Below are 22,711 nucleotides of genomic sequence, written 5' to 3'. Positions count from 1 at the left end.
TGGAAGGAAGACCTTTCTCTTTGTCTCTCTCTCTCTCTCACTAACTCTGTCTGTCAAATAAAAAAAAGTAACAGATCTTTTAAAAAAAACCAACAACTTTGGACATATGAAGAGTCCTTTACAGGGCTGGCACTGTGATGTAGTGGGTAAAGCCGCCACCTGCAGTGCCGGCATCCCATATGGGCACCAGTTCAAGTCCTGGCTGCTCCACTTCCAATTCAGCTCTCTGCTATGGCCTGAGAAAGCAGGGGAAGATAGCCCAAGTCCCTGGGCCCCTGCAGCTGTGTGGGAGACCCGGAAGAAGCTCCTGGCTCCTGGCTTTGGATCGGTGCAGCTCTGGCAGTTACAGACATTTGGGCAGTGAACCAGTGGATGGAAGACTCTCTCTCTCTCTCTCTCTCTCTCTCTCTCTCTCTCTCTCTCCATCTGCCTTTCAAGACAAATAAATAAATCTTAAAAAAAAAGAGTTCTTTAAAAAGTTCAGGGAGGGGCAGGCGTTGTGGTGCAGCGGTTAAGACACCACCGGGGATGGCCGCATCCACGTCCATGACACTCTGAATGCTGACCTCACCACAGGGCTGGCCCATCACGGTTCCACACTGCTCAGGCCTCAGTGGCAGGTGCAGGGCCTGGCACTGGACCCAAACCTGGTGAAAGAGAGCCTCCCCTGACTTGGGGAGACACAAACATGGAGCCATTTGGCCAGTGCCGCGACTCACTTGGCCAATCCTCCACTTGTGGCACCAGCACCCCGGGTTCTAGTCCCAGTCAGGGCGTCGGTTTTGTCCCAGTTGCTCCTCTTCCAGTCCAGCTCTCTGCTGTGGCCCAGAAAGGCAGTGGAGGATGGCCCAAGTGCTTGGGCCCTGCACTTGCATGGGAGACCAGGAGGAAGCACCTGGCTCCTGGCTTTGGATCAGCACAGCATGCCGGCTGCAGTGCCCCGGCCACAGCAGCCACTGGGGGCTGAACCAACGGTAAAGGAAGACCTTTCTCTCCATCTCTCTCTCTCACTGTGTACTCTGCCTGTCAAAAAACAAAACAAACAAACAAAAAAAATGGAGCCGTTCACATCACTGCACAATCAGGGCTGTAAGCGAGCAAAATCAACAGAGATGGAGACAGACAAACAGAAAAAGGGACCAAAGGAGTTGAGACACAGAGAGAGAAGGAAACCCAGTGGCATTCTCTGAGCACCTGGATCCAGCCAAGCCTGAAGCCACACAGCCACTGTCCTCAAGGGAACTCATAAAAAATGGACCATTTTGCTTACCCTGGCTTGAGCCAGATTCTGTCACTGGGGACCGACCAAGTTTCTTCATTCATTTTCGCATTCCAGGGGCCATCCTAGGAACTCAGGACCATGGGAATGGAATGGGAAGGTACCAGACTGGACAGGATTCAGCCCCGTCCACGATGCTAACCAACCCACGCCACACTGAGACTGGGAACGCTGCTCCTTGTGCTCACCCTATGAACTTTCCCAGGGCAAAACATCCCAGAGCTCTGGGCCTGTGCAGGCTATAAACAGACAGGTGCACTTGACCGTGGAGGTGGCCTGTGGCCCTGTGACCCCAGCCTGGGCAGGGTGCTGTGCACATAAGAGGAATACACAAATGCCACCACGTGCAAATCTCAACATAAAGTCAAGACTCGCTTTCCCGGATGGGAGCAACACTGTTCGTGACAGAAGGCGGACTCCCTGCCAAGTGCCAAAAGCAGCCACGGAGTATGGGGGCATGGCGGGGGGAGAGGAGCACTTCCCAGTGCCACGCCTGCCAGCTGAGTGGGGAGAAACACACCCCAGGGCCCCGTGGACTCGGGTAAGCAGAGCTGGAAAACACCCAGCCGGGAGAGAGTGAGGACTTCTCAGGGAGAGGGAGCAGGATGTGTCCCGGCAAGGTGGCATCTCCTGGGGACACGGGAGCCACGGACGAGCAGGCAGTGCTGGCTCCTTGCTGGGAGGCTCCTGCCCGCTCAGCACCCCTGGCTTCCAGGCCAGAAGTAGCTGCAGGTGTGTGATGGGCGCCTTTTTTTTTTTCCTTAACGTCAACATCTGTCAGGCTTTCATTCCCAGCCTGGATTACGTGAAGTCACCAAAACACTCAGCAAAGGGGGAGGCATCTGGCTCAGCGGCCAGCCGGCCCCCTGGGACACCTGCATCCCATATCGGAGCACCTGGGTTCCAGGCCGGGCTCCAGCCTCCTGTGTGTGCCCCTGGGATGTAGCAGATGAAGGCCCAAGTGCTTGGGCCCCTGCACCCATGTGGGAGACCCAGAAGAAGCTCCTGGCTCTTGGCTTCAGATCAGTGCAGCTCTGGCCATTGTGGCCACTTGGGGAGGGAACCAATGAACCAATGGCTGGAATATTCTCTCTCTCTCTCTCTCTCTCTCTCTCTCTCCCTCTCTCTCTCTCTCTCTCTCCCTCTTTCTCTCTCTCTCTCTCTCTCCCTCTCTCTCCCTCTCTCTCTCTTCCTGTCTGCCTGCCTTTTAAATAAAATAAAAATCCGATTTAATACATACCAATCAAACAAGTAAGGAAGCCTCTAGAATCCAAATACAAGCAGCCACACAACCTCTTCACATTCACGACAGGCTGTGTCTGCTTTTGGAAATTAGAAAACTACAAAATAGGGGTCGGCGCAGTGGTGTAGAGGGTTAAGCATCCGCCTGCAGTGTTGGCATCCCATACAGGCGCTGGTTCGAGTCCCAGCTGCTCCACTTCCCATCCAGCTCTCTGCTAATGCACCTGGGAAAGCAGTAGAAGATGGCCCAAGTGCTTGGGCCCCTGCTTCCATGTGGGAGACCCAGAAGAAGCACTTGTCTCCTGGCTTCAGATCGGCGCAGCTCTGGTGTTGTGGCCATTTGGGGAGAGAACCAGTGGATAGAAGACCTCGCTCTCTCTCTCTCTCTGTAACTCTGCCTTTCAAATAAATAAAAATAGATCTTTTTAAAAAAGTACCAAATAAGTCACAAACATGAGTGAGAATGGCAGAGCCTGTGTGGCTAGGCTGAAACCAACAGAAACACAGTGCAGGGCGCGTCTTCCAGACTGTGGCCCCTGGCCTGGGCCCCTCTCTGGCCTCTGGGACATTTTTTTGCTGTTCCCCTGCAGACTTGACATTCTCTCAGGCTGTCCAAGGACATAACAAACTTCACACATCCAGCTCAGCACTCAAGACCCCTCTGCTCCACTACCTAACCAAACCAGAACAAAACCCACTCCCACCTCAGTCTTCCCCATCTCAGCAATGGGCACAACCTCTGAGGAGCGTCCTCAGAGCCTTTTTCCCTCACTCCACTTCCAATCTTTCAGCAGGTCCTATTGGCTCTCCTTTCAAACCATATCCTGCAGCCTTCAGGTTCCTTCCATCTGTGCCCCAGGCCAAGCCACCAGTGTGCCTCGCCCACACCACCACCTGCCCACCCTGCTCTGTCTGCCTCACCCGGTATCCCCACTCATGCAGAAGGATCTCTGATCAAGCGCAAGTCATTTCTGACCAAAGCCTTCGGAGTCACCCCAGTGCCTTTACAAGAAAGTCCAAATTTGACACCGCAGCCCATGAGGCTCTGCACGCCAGGTCCTTCCCACGTGATGTGGTCTCTCCCGGTCTGCAGCAGCTCACGGGCCTCCTTAGAGTCCTCCAGATCTGCCTCCTGGTTCCTGTCCCAGGACCTTTGCACTTGCTGCCCCATCCTATCCCACTCTTGCACCATCCTCTAGGTAACTCCAGTGTCACCGCTCCAGAGAGGCCTTCTCTGTCTGCCCCCGACAGGACAGCGGCAGAATAGAGGACAGACAGCAACACCACTTATTAACCATAGAAGCCAATGAAGGCCTGAACAATGCTACTGATGGCTGCCCCTAGGAGAGGAAGTATGTGTCTGGGCACAAGGGAGTTTTGTGCCATGCATGGTTCTGTTCCTCTGAATTTTAAACCATGTCCACTTATTATTATTCCAAAAATGCTTAATAAAACAGTAGGGGGAAGGCTACATCCCAGTAATAGTCCCGACAACCACGCCCAGCGTCTCTGCCACTCCATAGGAGCTCAGATAATAAGTGTATCTCGAGTCTTAGCCAACGTTTGCCCGGGACTGTAAATGCCAGCTCTGGGATTAGAGGCAGGATCACAGTGCAGATGGGGAGGGAAGTGACCTGGCTGGAGTCTCCAGGCTCAGAAGAGAGAAGGCTGGGAGGAGAGCCACTCCTCCCCGGCTTCCTAGGAGACCTCAGGCCCCAGAGAAAGCACCGCTAATCAGCACAGCGTCTGCTTGGGTCAGCAAACTGGGCATGTGGCCAGCAGCTGGGCGACGGAGTGGACTCTCTGGAGTGAGGCTGCAGCGGGTGGCTTAGGGAGACACAGAACAGCTTGGGAAAGTTCTTCCTCCCCACGCCCACCCACCTGCACACACCCAGCACATCTGTGGGAGGAGAAGGGCTGGGATGACGTCATCTCTCGAGTGGCCAATGCCCCTTGGAGGCTCCGGGCTCACAGAGGAGACTCAGTCTGCCGCCCTGCCAAATGGGCAGCCAGGCAGGCACCACTCATGTCACCCCATGGCCAGCTCCCAAAGTGGCCCAGGCCCTCCAATGCCACAGGTTTCTTGCTGCACAGCATGGTGCTTCCCTCTGCTCTGGTCTCAATGGATGTTGGTCCACAAAGACCCCAGCTTCATCCTGCTCTCAGTGTCCCAGGCCCTCCACAAGGACCCCCATTTCCCAGAGGGACCTGCCCAGGGATGCACACTGCATTGGCTTGCCACCCTCTCCCACCTCACTGTCCCCTCCTTCATTAGGGGTTGCTGAAGACCCACCCCCCAAGAAAACTGCTCATCAAATCCCCAAATCCTAGTTTCAGGGTCAGCTTCTGGGGCCTCCCTGGACAGAGGAGTTGAATAGCCCTGTCCAGTTGGAGCTCAGTTTCCTTTCTCCCTCTCTCTTGCAGTGATTCTGGGGTGGCAGAGGCCAAGCCAGGACCCTTTGCCGCACAGAAGCCCTTGACACACCTGAAGGCAGCCCCAGATGCTCCCAGACCGCCCCCAGGGCCATACTTCTCTTTCCCTGGTTTAAAACACTTCTCCCCCCAGCCCTGCCCCCTACCCCCTTCTGACTTTACTCCCCATGACCGTGAGTCATGTGCCTGGTTTACACTCCCTGGAAGGCGTGCAGTCAACGAGCGCAGGACCTGTCTCTGCATCTTCTTGAACATGAGAACCACAGGCTGCTAGTGGAGGAGTAAGACACAGCCTCAGTTTCCCTGTAGCTAAGTCACCCCCACCCCCGGTCCCCTCCAGAAGTCCAAGTCCCATTCACTAGCACTACTCTCAGTGGAGGGCAGCCGGGACTGAATCTAAACACCAAGAGCAGAGAGGAGAGTGTCCCCTCCCTTGTGCTACAGGTAATGGTCCTATTGATAGACCCCAAGGACACACTCTTGGTTTGTGGAAACCATTTTTGACTATTGGTGCACAAGAACAGGAGCAGGCACAGTCACAACCACAATAATATAAAAACCCAGACTCCTCTCTCTCGATCAGCTGCCAGACCCTGTTATTATTGCTGTTGCTGTTGTTGATGATGACCCCAGGCCTGCCGAGTCTCACATGTTGCTGGACCCACCCACCATGCCCTGTTTGTTGTCACTTTGGTCCTGAGTACTAGGCAGGACACTGTTTCCTCTGTGTCCCACGGTGGGGTGCTCACATTTGGGATCAGACCGTTCTTGGATGTGAGGGCATCCCGTGCATTGTGGGGTGTCCGGGAGCCTCCATGGCGTCTTCTGCATGGGAACCACTGTGAAACCTCTATAGGCACGTTGGCTGCTGTCCTAGGAAGGAATGGGAAATATGGGCACAGGTGCCAGCCCCGCCCCTTCCTCGACACAGCCCGCATCCCTGACTGATTCCTACAGATCTTGGATGCTGCCTCAGGATCCTTCTTAACACAGCTGCCCAGGGACCATTGTCAATGACCAGGACTGGCAGTTAGAGGAAGCCCCTTTACTCTCCCTTTTTCTAGGAGTGGGAGAAGAACTGACTTGCAGTCAAGCCCTCAACCACGGTCCCTGCCCCTCTGGGCCTCGGTGTCCCTGCGGGTGTGCGTGGGGACCATCCGGACTGCTTCCCGGAGCTCCGACAGGGCCTTAAGTGGGAGGATCAATGAGACAATCTTGGTAACTCAGAATATTACAGAAATGCACAGCAGGATCCTCTCTCGCGGGGTGCTCTGAAGGTGAACCCGTAAATAATTAGAAGACATTGGGCTGTTATCAAGTGCCAGGTTTAATAACGGAACTAATGAAAAAGGAAGGCGCTGGGAGCGGGCGGGCAGGGTGGAAGCCCTGGCAGTCGGCTCTCGCAGGCTGCTGCCGGGAGGACGTAGCCTGACGCTCAAGGCTACGGCAGTCTGTGTGTGGTGTTTTGCTCAGGTGCAGCGTAACCATGGAGACAGACTCCCCTCCTCCCTGTGGAGTGGATTCCACCTCCCATGTGTGTCCACCTCACACGCGCACCCCATGCCCCTGCACCCCGGCTCCTTCTGGCTTGTGCAGAGGGGAGGAGACTCATGCAGGGGCAGCCTCTGGACCCCAGGGTTGTGGGTTCAAGTCCTGCCTCTGCCCCTTCCTGAGTGTGACCTCAGCTAAGCCGCGTGGCCTCTGGGAGCCTCATGCTCCTAACCTGTACACTGAAGATAAAGCACTTTCCCCCCAGCAGTGTGGGATCCGATTCCGTCAGGAGTAAGGGCCAGCTCCGGGAGGCGGAGGACCAGGCAAGAATGGCGGGAATGAAGGCTCCCTGAGCTTTGTGTTTATTCTGCCAAAAATTGGGGACGGGAAACTTCCTGTCTTTGTGAGCAGGGAAGCGTTCCGTGCCAAGCTGATGCCCGAGGCCATCGTCCCCACTCTCCTGTGAACCCTTTGCCCTGGGCCAGCCCTCCCAGAGGTCTCCGAAGGTGGCCTTGATGTTCAGTACCCTGAACTACTTTACTGCTTGCCAAGAGGGGTTGGGTTACAGGGCCCAGTCTCTCAGTGCTCCATCCTTGGTGTAGCATCCCTGTGTGTACACATCAGTCTGCTGACTAAGGCTGGTGGGGAAACTGCCTGGGCTGTTGTAACAGTGCAATGCTGTGAAGGCAGCTGGCACTGGCCACCACCCACCCAGCCATGCCCCTTTGGCTCTTCCTCTGGTCAAACCCCTCCCAACCCCTTGTCCCTACCATGGCACTCACAGGGGCAACCGACTGCTCCTGATAACAATACTCGGACCACTCGTCAGCGTGAACCAGGTCCTGGGCACTGCCCCAGCTCTCTATGACCCACGATGACCATCCTACAACCCTAGGGAGGCGCTATCATGCCCATCGTCCACGGGGTGAACGTGACACCTAGGAGCAGTGGATCTGCCAAACCCACATCCCTGAGACGGTGAGGGGCTGGGGTTTACCGGGCTGTGTGGCTCTGCAGCCTCAGGTCTAAACCTTTGATGAGGTGCACCCTGGTTCCAGGAGGGCGAGGGCACTGGGGACAGCCGAGTGGCTCAGAGGCCAGGGGCTCCAGCCTCTGCCTGAGCAGTGGTATAAGACAGCACAGGGGGGGTGGGGGGGTGGGGGGCAGACCTGGGAGGTGCAGCCCGCAGCCAGCATCATTCCTTCCTTGGGGGGCTGATGAGCCAGGAAAGGACACAGCCCCAAAGGAAACATGGGGGGAAGCGGAGCAGCGTGGCTGGCGGCTCCTGCTCTTCTCACGGTAAGGGAGCCAAGTTGCCCGCACCCTACGGCAGGCCTTGGCATCTGCCATCACTGCCATCCTGGAAGGGCGCCACAGCCTCCTCTACTGACAGCCGGGGTGGGTGTCTCAGGGGGTGCAGGGATAAACTGGGCTCCGGGGGCAGGCAGGCAGGGTTCTCAGCCCAGCTCTGCAGCCTCCTATTCCAGGGGCCCTGGGAGTCCCTGAGTGTAACACCCTTCACTTTCCGGTCAGTAAACGGGCTCACAATGACAAACGTTAGGGGCTCAGAGAGAAGGTGTGGGTAGGGAGGAACCGAGTACCTGCTGTGGGCCAGGCACCATACCAGCGCAGTGCACAACTTAACCTCTCACAAGCCTGCGGCAGGCAGGACCCTCTAGGCTCCATTTTTACAGAAGTGGAAGCTGAGGCCCAGAGTGGTAAGAGGACGGCTCAAGGCGGCAGAACTAGGATTTAAGCCCAGGCTCTCTGCCTCCAGACAAGCTTCTCAGCCACTATGAGCTCACCACACCTAGCATGGAATCGGTCCCATCTTTCTGTAGGCCAAGCCCCTTGCTGGACAGTAGTCACAGTGGCCTGGCTCCTGGACAGGAGTGGGACCTCATTCCTGCTCTGCTTCAGAGCACGGGGTTTAGGAAGACAAAGGTGGCTGAGGGTGACAGCTGAGAGCTACGAGCTGTTGCCAGCCTTCACCTCAGCCCAGGACTGACAAGGAGCACCCCACGCAGAAGAGAGCTGCAGGTGGGTCTGCTCACGCACATCTACACTGGGCCCAGTGAGGTGTGCTGATTCTGGGAGGCCTGGAGTGCTGCACCCACGGGGCAGCTGCTGAGCTTTTAAGGCCACGTGCTGTGTGGCTCTGATGTGCTGCTGTTTCCGTCAGACAAGCAAGCCCTGTTTGACTTCCCAGGCTGTGTCTGTCTTGTCACGCTGACCACGGAGCTCTCTCCCGGGGCCTCGTCGTTTGGCATCCATGGCAGCAGAGCAGTTCACGGATTGGGGTGTGAGCCCTGCCTCTGTCAGAGAGCTTGGGAGGCTGGGGGACTTCCAGCAGCCTCTACCATCTTGCCTGCAAACTGGAGCTAGTGATGGCATCCAGCCTCGTGGGGCTGCAGGGGGCACCCGGAGAGACAAAGCAGGTAAAGGAAGAACAGTGCCACCCACATGTCCTGAGTCCACAGGGCCATGCTCAGGGAGTTTCACAGCCCTCTCATCCTTCCCCACTGTCCAGAGTTGTACCAGCATTGGGTTTTCCATTTTCATGGTGAACCATTCTCGTCTGGCTCATGGGCCTGTCACTCTGAGCTGCCCCGCCACTACAAGGAAGGCCCTGGGTGGAATTGGGGCCTGCCTGGTCCCCACACAAGTTAAGGCTGGAGGGGGCAGCCAGCCACCACGCATGCTCACAGACACCTGGGGCTTTTGGCAAGACAATAGCAGAGCGGGATACATCCAGACACTCCGAAGGTGCAGAGGGGGAGAGGGGATGCAGCAAATCCTTACCGAGCGCCCAGGAAGAACCAGGCATCATGCAAGGTGCTTTTAAAACCAATTTTACCTATCATACAAACTGTGCCATGACCGCCATTTTGGGAAAAAGATGAGGTTCTGAGGGGTCGTGGGATCGGGCTTGGGTCTTGCAGGTGAGGTCACCTGGCGAGGCTACCTTCAATTTCAGTTTCTGCCAGAAAGCACCGCTCAGCATCCAGGAAAAGCCAGTGTGGCTGTGAAGGGGACCCAGCAGCCAGCGCTTCTCACATTCCCAGCGAGCATGCGCATCGGGGTGCCTAGCCAAAGGGCGTGAGTAGCCCGGGGAAGAACCAGGGCCAGATGAGAACAGAGGGACTCCAGGGTCACAGGCAGAGGCAAGGTCTGACTGGTGAGCTAGGCAGATGCCCCAGAATGCAGACAGTCATCCCCTTTTCCCTGCCCTGACACACACAGACACACAGAGACACACACAGACACACACACACACACCGACCCAGGGCTCGGCTGATCGGTGCTGGGAATCATTCTGACAGTCTGGGAAATGCCTACACGTGCTCCAGGGACAATCTGGAGGAGGTGACTGCTTTAGATGACTGCACAGAGACCTGATCAGAGGCCGGGAGCCCAGAAGTGAGGGTGGCACTGGAATAATGGAGGAGGGCAACACCCAAGTTAAAAGCCCGGACTCCAGGGTCAGTGTGTGGTGTGCACCTGCTTCTACCAGTCTTTGCTGGCTGTATAACCGTGGCCAAATAAAAGCAGGCAAGAAAGTAGAACTGCAGGGTCTTATTTCCTGCATGCATAGAGCTTGGAAAGGACAAAGAGACAGGCTGGGGCCAGGCAGGGGAAGGGTGAGCAGGGAGACGACATCTGGGTGGGGTATTAAAGGACATGTAACATCGGGCTAATGAGACAGAAGCAGACAGGCATTCTGGGCAGGAGGAACAGTCTGAGCAAAGGCTCAGAGGTGGAAACGGCCAGGCCTCTTGGGAAGTGGGTGGTGGGGCAGAGGGGAGGAGAGAGAAGAACGAGGAGAAAGGCAGACAGCGGAAGTTGTGCGTGCCATGCAAAGGCCACCGTATTTTTATTTTGTAGGCTTGATGTTCAGGCCTGACTGGCAGCTGTCACTGTGGTGGATGAGGACAACGGGCCGGTGGGATGGAGGCTGAAGGGAGGCCCCGCCTGCAGACTCTCAGGCCCCTGGGAGCTGTCCTCAGCCTCGCTCAGACCCCAGGCACTCCCCTGCCTGACTCCCCCTTTCTCAGGAGTCCCGCCCAGTGTCCCAGGGAGGCAGCACAGGGTGTGGACAGCTGCCAGGCTCCAGACACACACTCCACCCTCTCTGCGGCCTTTAGGCTACTGAACTGTGCCTCTGCCTTCTGAGCAGTGAGAGAAAAGAATAACCGGCAGGCTGGGCTGGTAGAAGGATTAGAGTAAAACAGAGAACACGCAGCGCAGGGCCTGCCGCAGGGTCTGCCACAGGGTCTTGATGGGCTTTCTATCCCCACTCCCTTGCCCGCCCGAGAAGGAACACAGTAGAACAGAAGAATCTGCCATTATCTCACCTTGTCCCTTCCTCTTTTAAGCAATTATGTCCCATTGTCTTATATACAGGACACCTATAAAGACTTCCACTGGGCAACAAATGTACCACTTATGGTAACTTTGTGATTGCCCCTACAGTGAGCATGGCAATGCTAACCTCTATTCTGAGAGTTTTCACAGGAAGTCACAATTCAGAAACTAGTCCCCAAGCGATTCTCAGACCCAGACAGACTGGAGTCCACCTTTGCCGTCTCAAAGGAAAGCTGGCCCTCGTCGCTGACCAATGGAAGGCAGGCCAAGCGCACTGGGAGCTACCAGAGGCCCACACCCAAGCCTACCCACACAGGGCTCAACCCAGCTTTGAATGGCAACACCCAACTGCCTTGACTCCCCCAGACTGTGCACTGGCAGCCGACTCCTTGCCCTGCACCTTGCAATAAACATCTTTTCCCACCACCCCCCTGCCAGGCATTGCCTCACTTTGCGGTAGGCAAGTGGACCCAGTTTTGCGGTTCTAAGCCAACCCCGCCAACCAGTTTTGGGGATGTCTGACAGCAAGAATCTACGGTTTTCTTCCTAATCACCTGAGCAAAGAAGGGTGCTGACAATAATCCACACGGGGGCTTGTGAAGGTTTAGGGACCTGTACGAGTCTGAACGTTTTTGGTCTAGCATTTCAGTGTCACCAGGAGACACCCTGTGCATCATCACCCCTCCAAATCCGGGGGCCGAGTTAGTGACTGACCCCAAGGACCGTAGCGGACCTTTCTCAAGGGCTCGGAGTCTAAGAAGGTAACAGCAGCCAACCACACCTCTGCTGCCAGACCTGTCACCCTGGATGGACATCCATGTGCCCACAAGGGCCTGCACTTGCCTTTGGCTCCTCCTGTCTCAGGAAGCACCACTTCTCAATCCCCCTAAGCCATCAGCAGGCCACATCCTAGAAAGGTCCCTCCTGTCCCAGTCTGATCCCCGGGGATTTTTCCCAGTCCCTTCTGGCCTCCCACCTGCCCCCAGCAGGAGCTTTCCAAAGCAGTTTGGCCAAGCACGTTTTCCTGCTGAGAGGTGATAGCTCCCACTGAGGCAAGCAAGGAGGTAGCTAAGTAAGCAGCGAGGCACTAAGAGCCTGCCAGCAGCACCTGCGCTGTGGCCGCACACTGCACAGCCCCCGCCCCCTACCTGCTGATCCACACCCATTCCCCACCACGTACCAGACCCCATGACACCTTCCCTAGAGATGACGGCAGGTGTGCTCCAGCCCCTGCAGAGTTACCATGGATGCTCCTGAGATTCTCAAAGGGCCAGGGAAGTGAGCAGTACAAGCCCCACCCAAACCCCACCCCATCTGAATAGCTAATTAGGCACACCCTCCTACCTACAGAAGCAGGATTAAGGAAGAGGAAGGAAAAGCCCAGTTCCTGACAGAGCGCTTCCCGGGTGCCCCGGCATCCTTGGGAGAGCCGTCTCAGGCCTCTCCACTGCAGGAGGGGAATGTTACTCTTCCTGAGTTCCAGTTCTTACCTTTCTTTTACTTTTTAAAAATGGTATTAAAATGTTCTTGTTTCTTTTACTCATTTAATTACTTACAGTAATTACTTTTTTTTTTTTAAAGCTAATGCCACTTTTGGCACTTTTAACTTAAAGAAATTATGCTAATTTTAATTGTTTTAACCATTTCCCACTATCACCACTACTTTGAGAGGCTTTTAAAACTTCTGATCATTTTTCCCTATTCCTTTTATGTTTGTTTCACCTTTTATCCTTCTTGTTTGATTTTCAGTTTCTTTGGCTTCAAAGTGGTATAAGTCTTTACATTTTATTTCATTTCACTGTAGTCATTCATAATATGACTCATTTCTCTTTTTTCTCAGCTTGTACACTTTAATCCTATTACAGCTTTACAAATGTCCCCTTTTGCCATTTTAATGACTGTAATTTACTGCACCCTGTTCTTCACTTTGTTTTTACTTAAAAATTTAACAGTCTTATTGAATTTACCCATTTAAGGTGTACATGGCAATGGCTCTTAGTGCATTCTCAGGCTGCATTCCTCACCTGTCCCTTTTAGAACCTTTTCATTACTCCAACCCATTTAACTGTCAGTCCTCTACCCTTGAACTAGCAATCAGGGCCAGCGCTGTGGCGTAGTGGGTAAAGCCGCCACCTGCAGAGCTGGCATCCCACATGGGTGCCAATTCGAATCCCGGCTGCTCCACTTCTGATCCAGCTCTCTGCTGTGGCCTGGGAAAACAGCAGAAAATGGACCAAGTCCTTGCGCCCCTGCACCTGCGTGGGAGACCTGGAAGAAGCTCCTGGCTCCGGATCAGCACAGCTCTGGCCATTGCGGCCAACTGGGGAGTGAACCAGCAGATGGAAAACTTCTCTCTCCGCCTCTCCTTCTCTCTCTGTGTAACTCTTTCAAATAAATAAATAAATCTATAAAAACAAATAGCAATCACTAATTCCTTTCACATGTCCCTATTCTGGACTTGCCTGTAAAGTGGAACTGTTACAGAATTACCCCAAAACTAGCTGAGGGGTTGCCAAAGAACCCCCCAAACTGGGCCTGCACACCCAGAGTGCAGTAAACCAATCATGGGCATCGGGTGATTGGAAAAAAGGAGACATTTATTGCATAACACACAGCACAGAGTCAGGCAGCCAAGGCTCAACACTTGGGTTCCCCACGGGAGTCAAGGCAGTGAATCTTAGAGTTCCAAGCTGGGGAGGCACAGTGGGATCTGCTTGTGTGTGGGCCTCTGGTTGGTCCACAGTACATGTGGCCTTCCTTTGATTGGCCAGCCTGCTTCCTTTGGAATGGCAAAGGTAGACTGCAATCCATATGGCTCTAAGGGTAGACTGGATATTAGTTTGTTTGATCAGGGCTGTGAGTTCCTGAAAACATCTCGAAGTCTAACATCTGAAGTCTAACACCGGGATATCGGCTTTGGGAGAGACGGATGAACCTTAAGGCCTGCAATCCTGCCTGTGGGTTCTCGCAGAGGCTCTGATTTACAGAAGCAGCACTGAGACCTTCCTCAATCACGCCACTCCCTTAGCTTCCCAGTTAATCTTTCCAGGGGCACTGTGGGCTGAGGTTCTGGGCCTGATAAAATCCACATCAAAGGCTACCAGCGACTCCGTACAGAATCTGAATGGCCCTTTGTGAGCCGTCACTCTTTCTCCAGGAAATGACCTTGCCACCCTGTGGAAATGAGCTGACTACAGACCAATGGGTTGATTTCTGGACTCTCGATTCTACTCCACTGATCTACATGTCTGTCCTTGAGCTAGACCGCACTGTTCTGCTTACTGTGACTTTACAGTGCGGGGTTGGGGAACAGTGAGCCCACAAGCCGTTTGCAGCCTGCAAGACCATTTGGTCTGGCCCCGCCAAGGCAACCACAGGCAGAACTCGAAATTCAATAAATCTACAGCAAGCTAATTTTAACAAAGCTGATAATTTTGAATGGCTGGCAAATGATGTCATAACTACCCAAATGGCCCGTGGCAGAAAAAGGCTCCCCATGTCTGCTGCAGTGAGCTGTGAAAGTGAGAAGTGTGAGTTCTTCTGGTGTATTCTTTTTCAGGATTGTTTTACCTTTCTGGGTCCCTTATGATTTTCCTTATGAATTTTAATTTAGAAACAGTCTGACTGCTTCCAGAAAGGACTCAGCTTGAGATTCTGAAATGGACTGTGTGGAATCAGATTAATTTGGGGGAGAATTACCATCCTCATGATGTTAAGCCTTTCGACCTGGGAACATGGGATGTTTTTCCATTGACTTCAATTGTAAATTTCTACTCACCACGTTCTGCGGTTTTCAAGGTATACATTTTGTTCTTCTTTCGTTAAATTTATTCTTAAGTTATGGGGAACAGAATTGTTCTCCAAATTTCATTTTCAGATTGCTCATTAGTAGTATTTAGGAATAAAGTGGATTTTCAAACATCTGGTGTCCTGAGATTTTGTTGAACTTGCTTATTTTTGAAGAGTCGCTGTGATGTTGGCAAGGAGGAGCTGACACCACCAGCACTTCCCTGAAGCCTCCCCTGGGCTGTAGCCCCACCTGCGGCATCCAAACCCTCCACCCCGTCCACGTGGCAAAAAACAATGCAACTTCTGCAGTGTTTGCTGCTAGAACTGGCACTGGCTAAAAGCATCCGATACAGCTACTGGCTGCATCCCTGTGCTAACCTTCTGCTCATTATGCTAAAATGACCATGGCTGACACTCCCACTCCCATCAGGCACCTGACGCCATGACGCTTCGGCGATTTCTAGAAAAGGCTATACCCTAATCCTGCCCCAGACACACTCTGTATGCCTCTAGGTCAAATAAAGGGATGGACCCTGACCTGGTGCGGTGCAGCTGTCCTGTGAGCACGCCCACACTCCTTCCTGTTACACCCACTTTGATTGTAAATCACTCTTTAAATCTTGCTTCCTTGCTGCCTTTCATCTAAGTTACATCCTTGAATTCCTTCTGGCAATGCAGACAACAGCCCGGCCCCAGCCATCCTCACAGCAAGGCAGAACTCCACGTCATCACCAGGGGAGTGCGGACACCTCACCATCTGCCACGCACCTCGGTGCAGGACTCTCCTTGTCACCGAACGGGAGAGTCTACAAATGACAGCCGCAGGCCTCAGGCTGCAGGAGCACAATGCCCGTCAGTCACTCCCACCTGTGATCAATGCAGTTCTGCACTGCCTGATTCTACTGTGCTTCTGCGGGACTGTCACGTTCACATCTATTTCCCTGCATTCCTTCTCTACACAATTTAATAAACACAGGATGACTGGTAACACTTGCAGGGAAGAATCCCGATTTGCAAAACAGATCAGCTCAGGGTGCTTGTTTTCAAGACCAAGGTTTTTTAGCTTTGTGCAAAACCGAGCACTGCATCTCTTCACACAGTGAAATATGCATTTGGAAGGTGCCTAAACCCAAACTCTTTGTTTCAGGAATGTTCACGCGAATTCGTGTGTATTCAGGCACACCTGCAAATTTACATGACGTGATGCATCATCTTTATTTATCACTTAAGCCTTTGCTACCCCACAATGCCTAGAAGGAAGGTTTTATGTTAATCTGCAAACCAGAATGACAAGGCTCAAGGCAAAACCCCCTGTAAACTGCAGCCAACCCTTCCACCTGTGCAGGAAAAGTAACTGAAGTGGTGCTTAATTAAATCACACTGGCTACGCACCGACTTAGCGCTTGAGCTGTGCCATGGAGATACTGCACAGGCCTTATGGTTAGAAAGTACATAGGGTGCGGCTACCACCCTCGAGAAGCTCACGTCCTAGCTGGGAAAAAGCCACACAGATAAGTAACTGAGACTCCGTGTGCCAGCAGGGGTGGGTGCTGGGACCACCTGGGAATGGGCGAGCCTCTGCGTGCACGTGTGTTACTCATTCTAACCGGAGGCCTGCCCTCTTCATCACGCGAGGAGACACAGCCCCCATTCCTGGTGCTCCCAGTCATGCTGACCCTTCTTCCAGAAGTCTCCTTCTCCCATTCCCATGGATAGGTTCTATGGACAGATACCCCTCCGGGGGCCAGGCAGAGAGCAAAGGGGGTGGTGCTTCTCTGCCCAGCCAATCGCTATTAACAAACTGTCACTCAAGGTTGCCTCATGTTATTTTTACAGAGCACTTCGGGGTCAGACTTTTTGGGTGAAAATTTTTCTTAAATACCCGCAACAAACTCCATGAAAGGAGACAGTGGGAGCCTCAACAAACACACTGGGACAGCTGGCCTGCGGGCGGCCAGTGTGCGGCCCCTGTTCTGTGTACGCCGTGGCCTGTAAGCCTCACGACACCCCTGGAATACGTGTACTGTGGGGAAACTGAGGTGCCGAAGGTCACCCTGACAGGAAGTGAGGAGACGAGATCTCTGCGCACAGGGCTCTCGCGTCAGTCTGCTCAGGCGCCTGTGACCTTCAAGGGGTTCCTTGCATCTCCAGGGGCCTGCAGTCACACAGCAGCCTTCCCTGGGGCTTCTCTAGGGAACTGAACTTGCTCCTTGCTTTCTTTCCACTTTCAAGCAAAACAAACAAACAAACAAACAAAAAAACAAAGCCCAAACCAGTCTACACCGAACAACCTTTATCCTGCAGGTCAGGGAATAAGACAGGCCCCAGTGGATCAGCCCACCTCTGCGGCAGGCACTGGAGAATCCCTTAGCAGCCGTGTTCTCCAAGGCACCGCTCGGTTCCGGGAGCTTTTTCCTCCTCACCATGGGACCCAGCCCTCCCTCCTCACCTTCTCCCCACGTCAAGGCTAGCACCCCGCCCCCCGCGAGCCCGTCATTTAGTCAATCACATGTCCTCGCGGCACTGAAGGGGGTGTGAACAACCAGAGATGAAGTTCTACTCCAGGATGGCTGCCCTACCTCCCAGAGGCTTCTTTCCGTGTGCCCATCCCTGTGGCCTTGTACTACTGAGGCCCCACCATCTCCCCTACAAGACTGCTTAGCCCCAGGGAAGCTAGACAGGGTGGCCGGGAAACCAAGGGGCAGAGTCCCCATAGACCGGCACTCGCACTCTCTCAACAAATGGGGCTGCCGGCCCTGGCGAGGACACTGGTCTAAGTGTTGGGGACGCTGTGGGTTGGCCCTGGCTCAGTGCACATCCTACTGAGGACGTTGCTGGAACCAGTCTCCACCCACAAGGCCAAGCCCATGGGTCCAAAGCAGTTTTTTCTTGTATACCTTTTCCTTCTCCTTGGAGTCAGTGCCTTTGCTTTTTCATGTTTGCTTGGTTTCCTGCGTGCCATCCACTAATTCATGCTGACTCTGACAGACGAGTAGCTAACCCTAGACACACACACAGAGCCAGGCACCTGTCACTCAGGGCTTTGCTCTCCCCAGGGCCATCTCGCTAGCCACTCGCTGGCCTGGCTTCCTGCCCCTGCTTCTAGAACCCCACAGTTCCCCATCTCTTGGTGTCACCCATCGTTGCACGGTGTACATCCGCCAGGAGCCTCTAACAGGAGGCCCTGAGTACAGACATGCCTGAACTTGTCCTGGTTCCTGACCGATGGCAAGGCTCAACACCCCGAACTTCCAATTCCCCCAGCTTCGGATACCCCAGGGCCCTCGGAGGTCTCCTCTCTGGAGGCTTCTTACTCTAGGTTTTCTGAAGTTGCAGGGCGTGAATTTCTTTGTGTTCATTAGGACAGGCACTGACAGGCCTCGGGATCTGGAAACGTAGTTCTTTCAGAGCCGAGAAAACGCCTTGCAACGTTTCTCATAACCTCCTCTTCAGTCCTAGGTGTGCTCCCTCCTCCCCACCCCCAATTATGTAGGTGGAGGGCCTCTAAGCTCAGTCTCTTCAACTTGCTTCTCCCATGTTCTATCTCTTCTGAGTTTTTGTTCTCTCTGGGAGATTTGACTTTATCTGATGGTTTTCTTCACTAAATCTATCATTGCGATTAGTCCGAATTCTTTTATTTCCAAGTGTTCTTTCTTATTTTCTGCTCATAGCCCCTTGCTCTACTTTCATGGATGCTATACCTTCTCTTTTCTGAGGATCTTTTTCTTATTTGTAAATTTTCTTCTGCTCCCCACTTTGTTTCTACTTCCTGTTTGTTATTTTCTTTCTTTTTAGATTTATTTAATTAGAGGCAGATTGACAGAGAGGGATGAAGAGAGACAGAGCTCTTCCATCTGCTGGTTCACTCCCCAAATGGCCACAATAGCCAGAGATGGACCAGGCTGAAGTCAGGAGCCAGGAACTCCATGCAGGTCTCCTATGTGGGTGGCAGGGGCCCAAGCACTTGGGCCATCTCCCTCTGCCTTCCCAGGTGCATTAGCAGTGAGTTGGATTAGACGTAGAACAGCCCGGACTGGAACCAGCACCCATATGGAATACCGGCATGGCAGGCAGTAGCTTAACCTGCTATGCCCCAACACAGGCTCCCGCCACTCTTTTAATGTTAGTTTCCTCAAATATTTGGTGAAGCATTAAGATGCTGCCTAGGGGTGGGCATTTTGTCAGGTGGTTAAGATGCCCATGGGGCCTGTGCTGTGGCGCAGTGGGTTAAAGCCCTGGTCTGAAGTGTCAGCATCCCATATGGGCACCAGTTCTAGTCCCAGCTGCTCCTCTTCCGATCCAGCTCTCTGCTATGGCCTGGGAAAGCAGTAGAAGACGGTCCAAGTCCTTGGGCCCCTGCACCTGCATGGGAGACCTGGAAGAAGCTCCTGGCTTCAGATCGGTGCAGCTATGGCTGTTGTGGCCATCTGGGTAGTAAACCAGCAGATGGAAGACCTCTCTCTCTTTCTCTACCTCTCTCTGTAACTTTTTCAAATAAATAAAAATAAAACTTTAAAATAAAAAAAGAAGATGCCCATATCCCACAGTAGAGTACCTGTTCCACCGCTCGCTAGCCTAGCTTCCTGGGACTGCCCCTCACAGTGGAGTTCAACATCCGACTCTGACTCCAGTTTGCTGCTAATGCAGACCCTGGGAGGCAGCGAGATAGCTCAGTTAACTGAGCTCCTCCCACCCACACTGGGGACCTGGACTGCATTCCTGCCTCCTGGCCCCAGTGGTTGGGGCATTTAGGGAGTGAACTAGTGGCTGGGAGATACCTTTCTCTATTTCTTTCTCTTTCTGCCTCTCAAATAAGTAAAACTATATACATATATACATAAACTAAAACACTGCCGAGGTCCTGTGTTGTGGAGTGGGGGGAGCAGGAGGAGACAGGCTGTCATCGAGTGGGCACCAGTGTGGGCTGAGCCAGCACAGGTGGCTGTTTTGCTGGGAGACCCCCAGATTTCAGTATTGGGAGGACTCTTCTCTCAGAACAGCCAGCCTCCAGCCTTGGTCTAGGGGGCTGCAGTCTGCCTGTCAGTGTCCCAGGAGTCCACGTTCCCTCTTAGGAAGCTACCAGAGGATGTCACCATCAAACGACAGGAGAGACCAAGAGGCAGCGCCACTGGGAAAGGAGACTGAGGGAACTCTCACCAACAGAGACTGTCACTGTCCCCATTCTCTGCACCGCAGTGGCCCCGGCCTGGTCCTATGTCTGCCTTGGGATACCGCCAGACTTCTGTCTTTGTGGGAAAGGCTGAGCACTATAGGGAAGGGGGCCCAGGGGGACGTCTCCTCCCACAGATTGCCAACCAGTCTTCTCCCCGCCAGGCCCATCCACCCTTGCGCCTTCCAAGGTGCCTGCAACCTGCAGCTGTTGCATTTATTTCCGGTTCTGAGCCATCCATCCACACTGCCACCCTTCACAGGCGCCCAGCTCCCCCAGCTGCTCAGTCACCATCAGTCCACCTGTGTCTGACGCCAAAATCCTGTCACCAGCCCTCCCCCCGCCACTTCCTGTCCCATCTTCTCTTGCCAGTCCCTTCTCTTCACGACCGGGGTGTCTGGGTAGAGGGCAAATGAATGCATTTATTCCTCCTCTTTTACTGAAAGCTCTGACTCCCAGCTTTTAAAATGGTTCTGGCTCATCCGGACTGACAGTGATCAAGAAGGGACCCCAGGAGGTTTTAGGGCGTCCCGTCTTTCATTTCGTTGCTTTAGAAGCTTCAGATCCTATCTCTACCATACAGAGCGCTTGACCTCTCCTAAGTTACTCGGCATTTTCACTTGAATTTTCTGACATGTGAAAAAGTGACAACAGCACCGACCTTACAGGGCCAGGCGACAAGGCCACGTGGCACAAAGAGAGGTTCTTGGAGAAGGCTGGCTGAAGAACAGAGAGGCTTAGTGGAGGCTGCACCCAGAGTAGCTGCAATGCTGCTTTCAATGACCTCTGGAGACTTGACCTAAATAGCAAAGAGTGGATCCGACCTTTGGCGTCAGATTCTGCTAATGCACACCCTGGGAGGCGGTGGTGATAAGCCAAATACTTGGATTCCTGCACCCACGTGGGAGACTGCATTGATTTCACGGTTACTAGCTTCCACCTGGCCCAGCCCTGGCTGTTGCAGGCATTTGGAAAGTGGACCAGCAGATGAAGAGATTTTTGTCTCTGCCTTTCAAATATGTAAAAATAAAATAGCATGTTTTTAAGTCCCCCCCCCAAAAAAAAGGAGCAAAGGACACCACGAACTTGGCATGTTGGGGGGTGCAAGCCTGCCCCGCTTCCATTCGGCAAACATTCCCCACACGCTTCTTACAGGGAAGGACTTGAGCCAGGCACGGAGGGGTAAAGAGTTGCATAAATAAGTGAATCATCCCACTGCAGGGCAGAGGGTACCCGGAGAGAAAGGCTGGGCTGAGAAGACGGACAGAAGCCATAGGCCAGCCCAGCCCAGCCCACCCGGGACCCGAGCCGAGCCTTGGATCTTTACCTTTCTTGGTCTTACAGGGCCCACATTCAGGGTGAATCTCTTGCAAGGGAAGAGACACGACCTTGGCGAGTCCGGCATTCAGCATGTATTGGTACAGGCGCTTAAACGTCCTTTCACACAGCCCCTGCCAAGACAAAAGCGACTGTCAGGCGCAAGCGAGGAATCCGAAACCACTGGGGAGCTGCGGACGTGAGCCAGTGCAGGACCTGAGCTACTGGGCTCTCGAGTGGAGAAACGCTGGAGGCACTGCCCAGCAAACACAGCCAAGGAATGCTCTCAAGGAATAAAACGAGGCCCAGAGCCCTGGTTTCCAAACACCACCTTCTGAGGCCAAGACGCGGACAGGTGTCTGCCTAACGAGATCCCCAAGGGGAACACAGGGTGGGAATGAGGCAGGTGGCCACAGAGATGGAAGCAGACTTTCCACATGGGCCCTTGCACAGTGTGTGGATCTTTTTAACCATGTAAGAATATTAATCATACATCTCCTACAGGTAGGGGAACAAATAGGAGAAAATATATCTTAAAATGCCTTTTGGGATGTTTTTAAGAAAGTCGTTCAGCTATGACGTTACAACAAACGATGAGGGTACATCCAGGGTACTGCTCCTACTTCTGCCCAGGAGGAGAGGACCACAATGATCACATTCACTGTCTCACCGCAAGGGCCGTCAAAGGCACGCCTTTCCCTCTACGTGTTTATGTATTGATTCGAAAGGCAGAGACAAAGAGGAAGCAAGTCAAAGACAGGGACAGAGGACGGTGCTCCTGTCCACTGATTCACTCCCCAAATGCCTGCAACAGATGGGGCGGGGCCAGGCCAAAGCCAGGAGCCAGGAACCCCATCCAGATCTCCCATGTGGGCGGTAGAGCCCCAGGTACTGGAGCCATCCCCAGCTCAGGAAGCGGGAATTGATAGTGGCACTGGGATTTGAACCCAGGCCCTCCAATATGGGATGTGGACATCCTAACTAGCGTCTCATTTGCTCTGCCAAATGCCCACGGCTACGTGTTTCTGAAAAAAGTAATTCACTTCCCAACATCAGGGTGGAAGATTTCATATCAGGGGGACAAAAAACCAGAAACCAGATTCTGGTTTCCCTTAAGATGTAAGATCTGGCAAGCAGTGCCAGCAGTGCAGCTGCCCGAGCCCCCACTGCCCCCGGAGTTGGCGCGAGCCGAGGACCGGCTGCTTCCGTTCAGCAGGACATGCCGTCCCCAGGGCCGCGGCCTTCATGCTCCCTATCAGAACCGCGGATGGTGAAACCGAAGGTCAGCTGCTGTTTATTCCCATTTCTGGGCTGCTTTTCTGTAGCTGTCATTGAGAGGAAAGGGCATTTCCTAAGGCGACCGCTATCACAGCGTTGTCCTACACTGGGCCCATCTGGCTCCTGTGTCCCACCCTCCTGACCACTGCTGCTATTGGATTGTGTAGCACCTGGAAGAGAAAGGCAAGGTGCCACTGCTCTAAGGTACAGACTGGACCGGAGGAGGCACGCAGGACTGAGGGCTGCTCTGTGCCTCTCCTAGGCTTCCTCTTACCCTCCAAGAGAGAGGCAGTGAGCAGACAGACGCCTGGGGTGGCTTCCTCCACACAGGTGGACGCTCAGCAGAA

The 22,711-nt window shown here is 53.7% G+C and overlaps 1 protein-coding gene across 6 annotated transcripts in view; it reads right to left on the bottom strand.

The window, feature by feature from the left end:
* Positions 1-22,711, bottom strand: part of LOC133754352 (general transcription factor 3C polypeptide 1-like) — a 69,439-nt gene that overhangs the window by 33,723 nt on the left and 13,005 nt on the right. For 3 of the 6 annotated variants that reach the window (XM_062184837.1, XM_062184834.1, XM_062184836.1), the window contains exon 6: positions 21,097-21,220. In XM_062184837.1, the coding sequence (XP_062040821.1) occupies positions 21,097-21,220 (124 nt within the window). Of the gene's footprint in view, positions 1-2,376; positions 2,920-5,154; positions 5,828-20,530; positions 20,569-21,096; positions 21,221-22,711 lie in introns of those variants that run through there. The other 3 variants (XM_062184833.1, XM_062184838.1, XM_062184839.1) reach the window with 3 other exon arrangements.

Source organism: Lepus europaeus, assembly GCF_033115175.1.
Source record: "Lepus europaeus isolate LE1 chromosome 21 unlocalized genomic scaffold, mLepTim1.pri SUPER_21_unloc_7, whole genome shotgun sequence".
NCBI lineage: Eukaryota > Metazoa > Chordata > Mammalia > Lagomorpha > Leporidae > Lepus > Lepus europaeus.
This window is presented reverse-complemented; position numbering and strand designations above follow the sequence as displayed.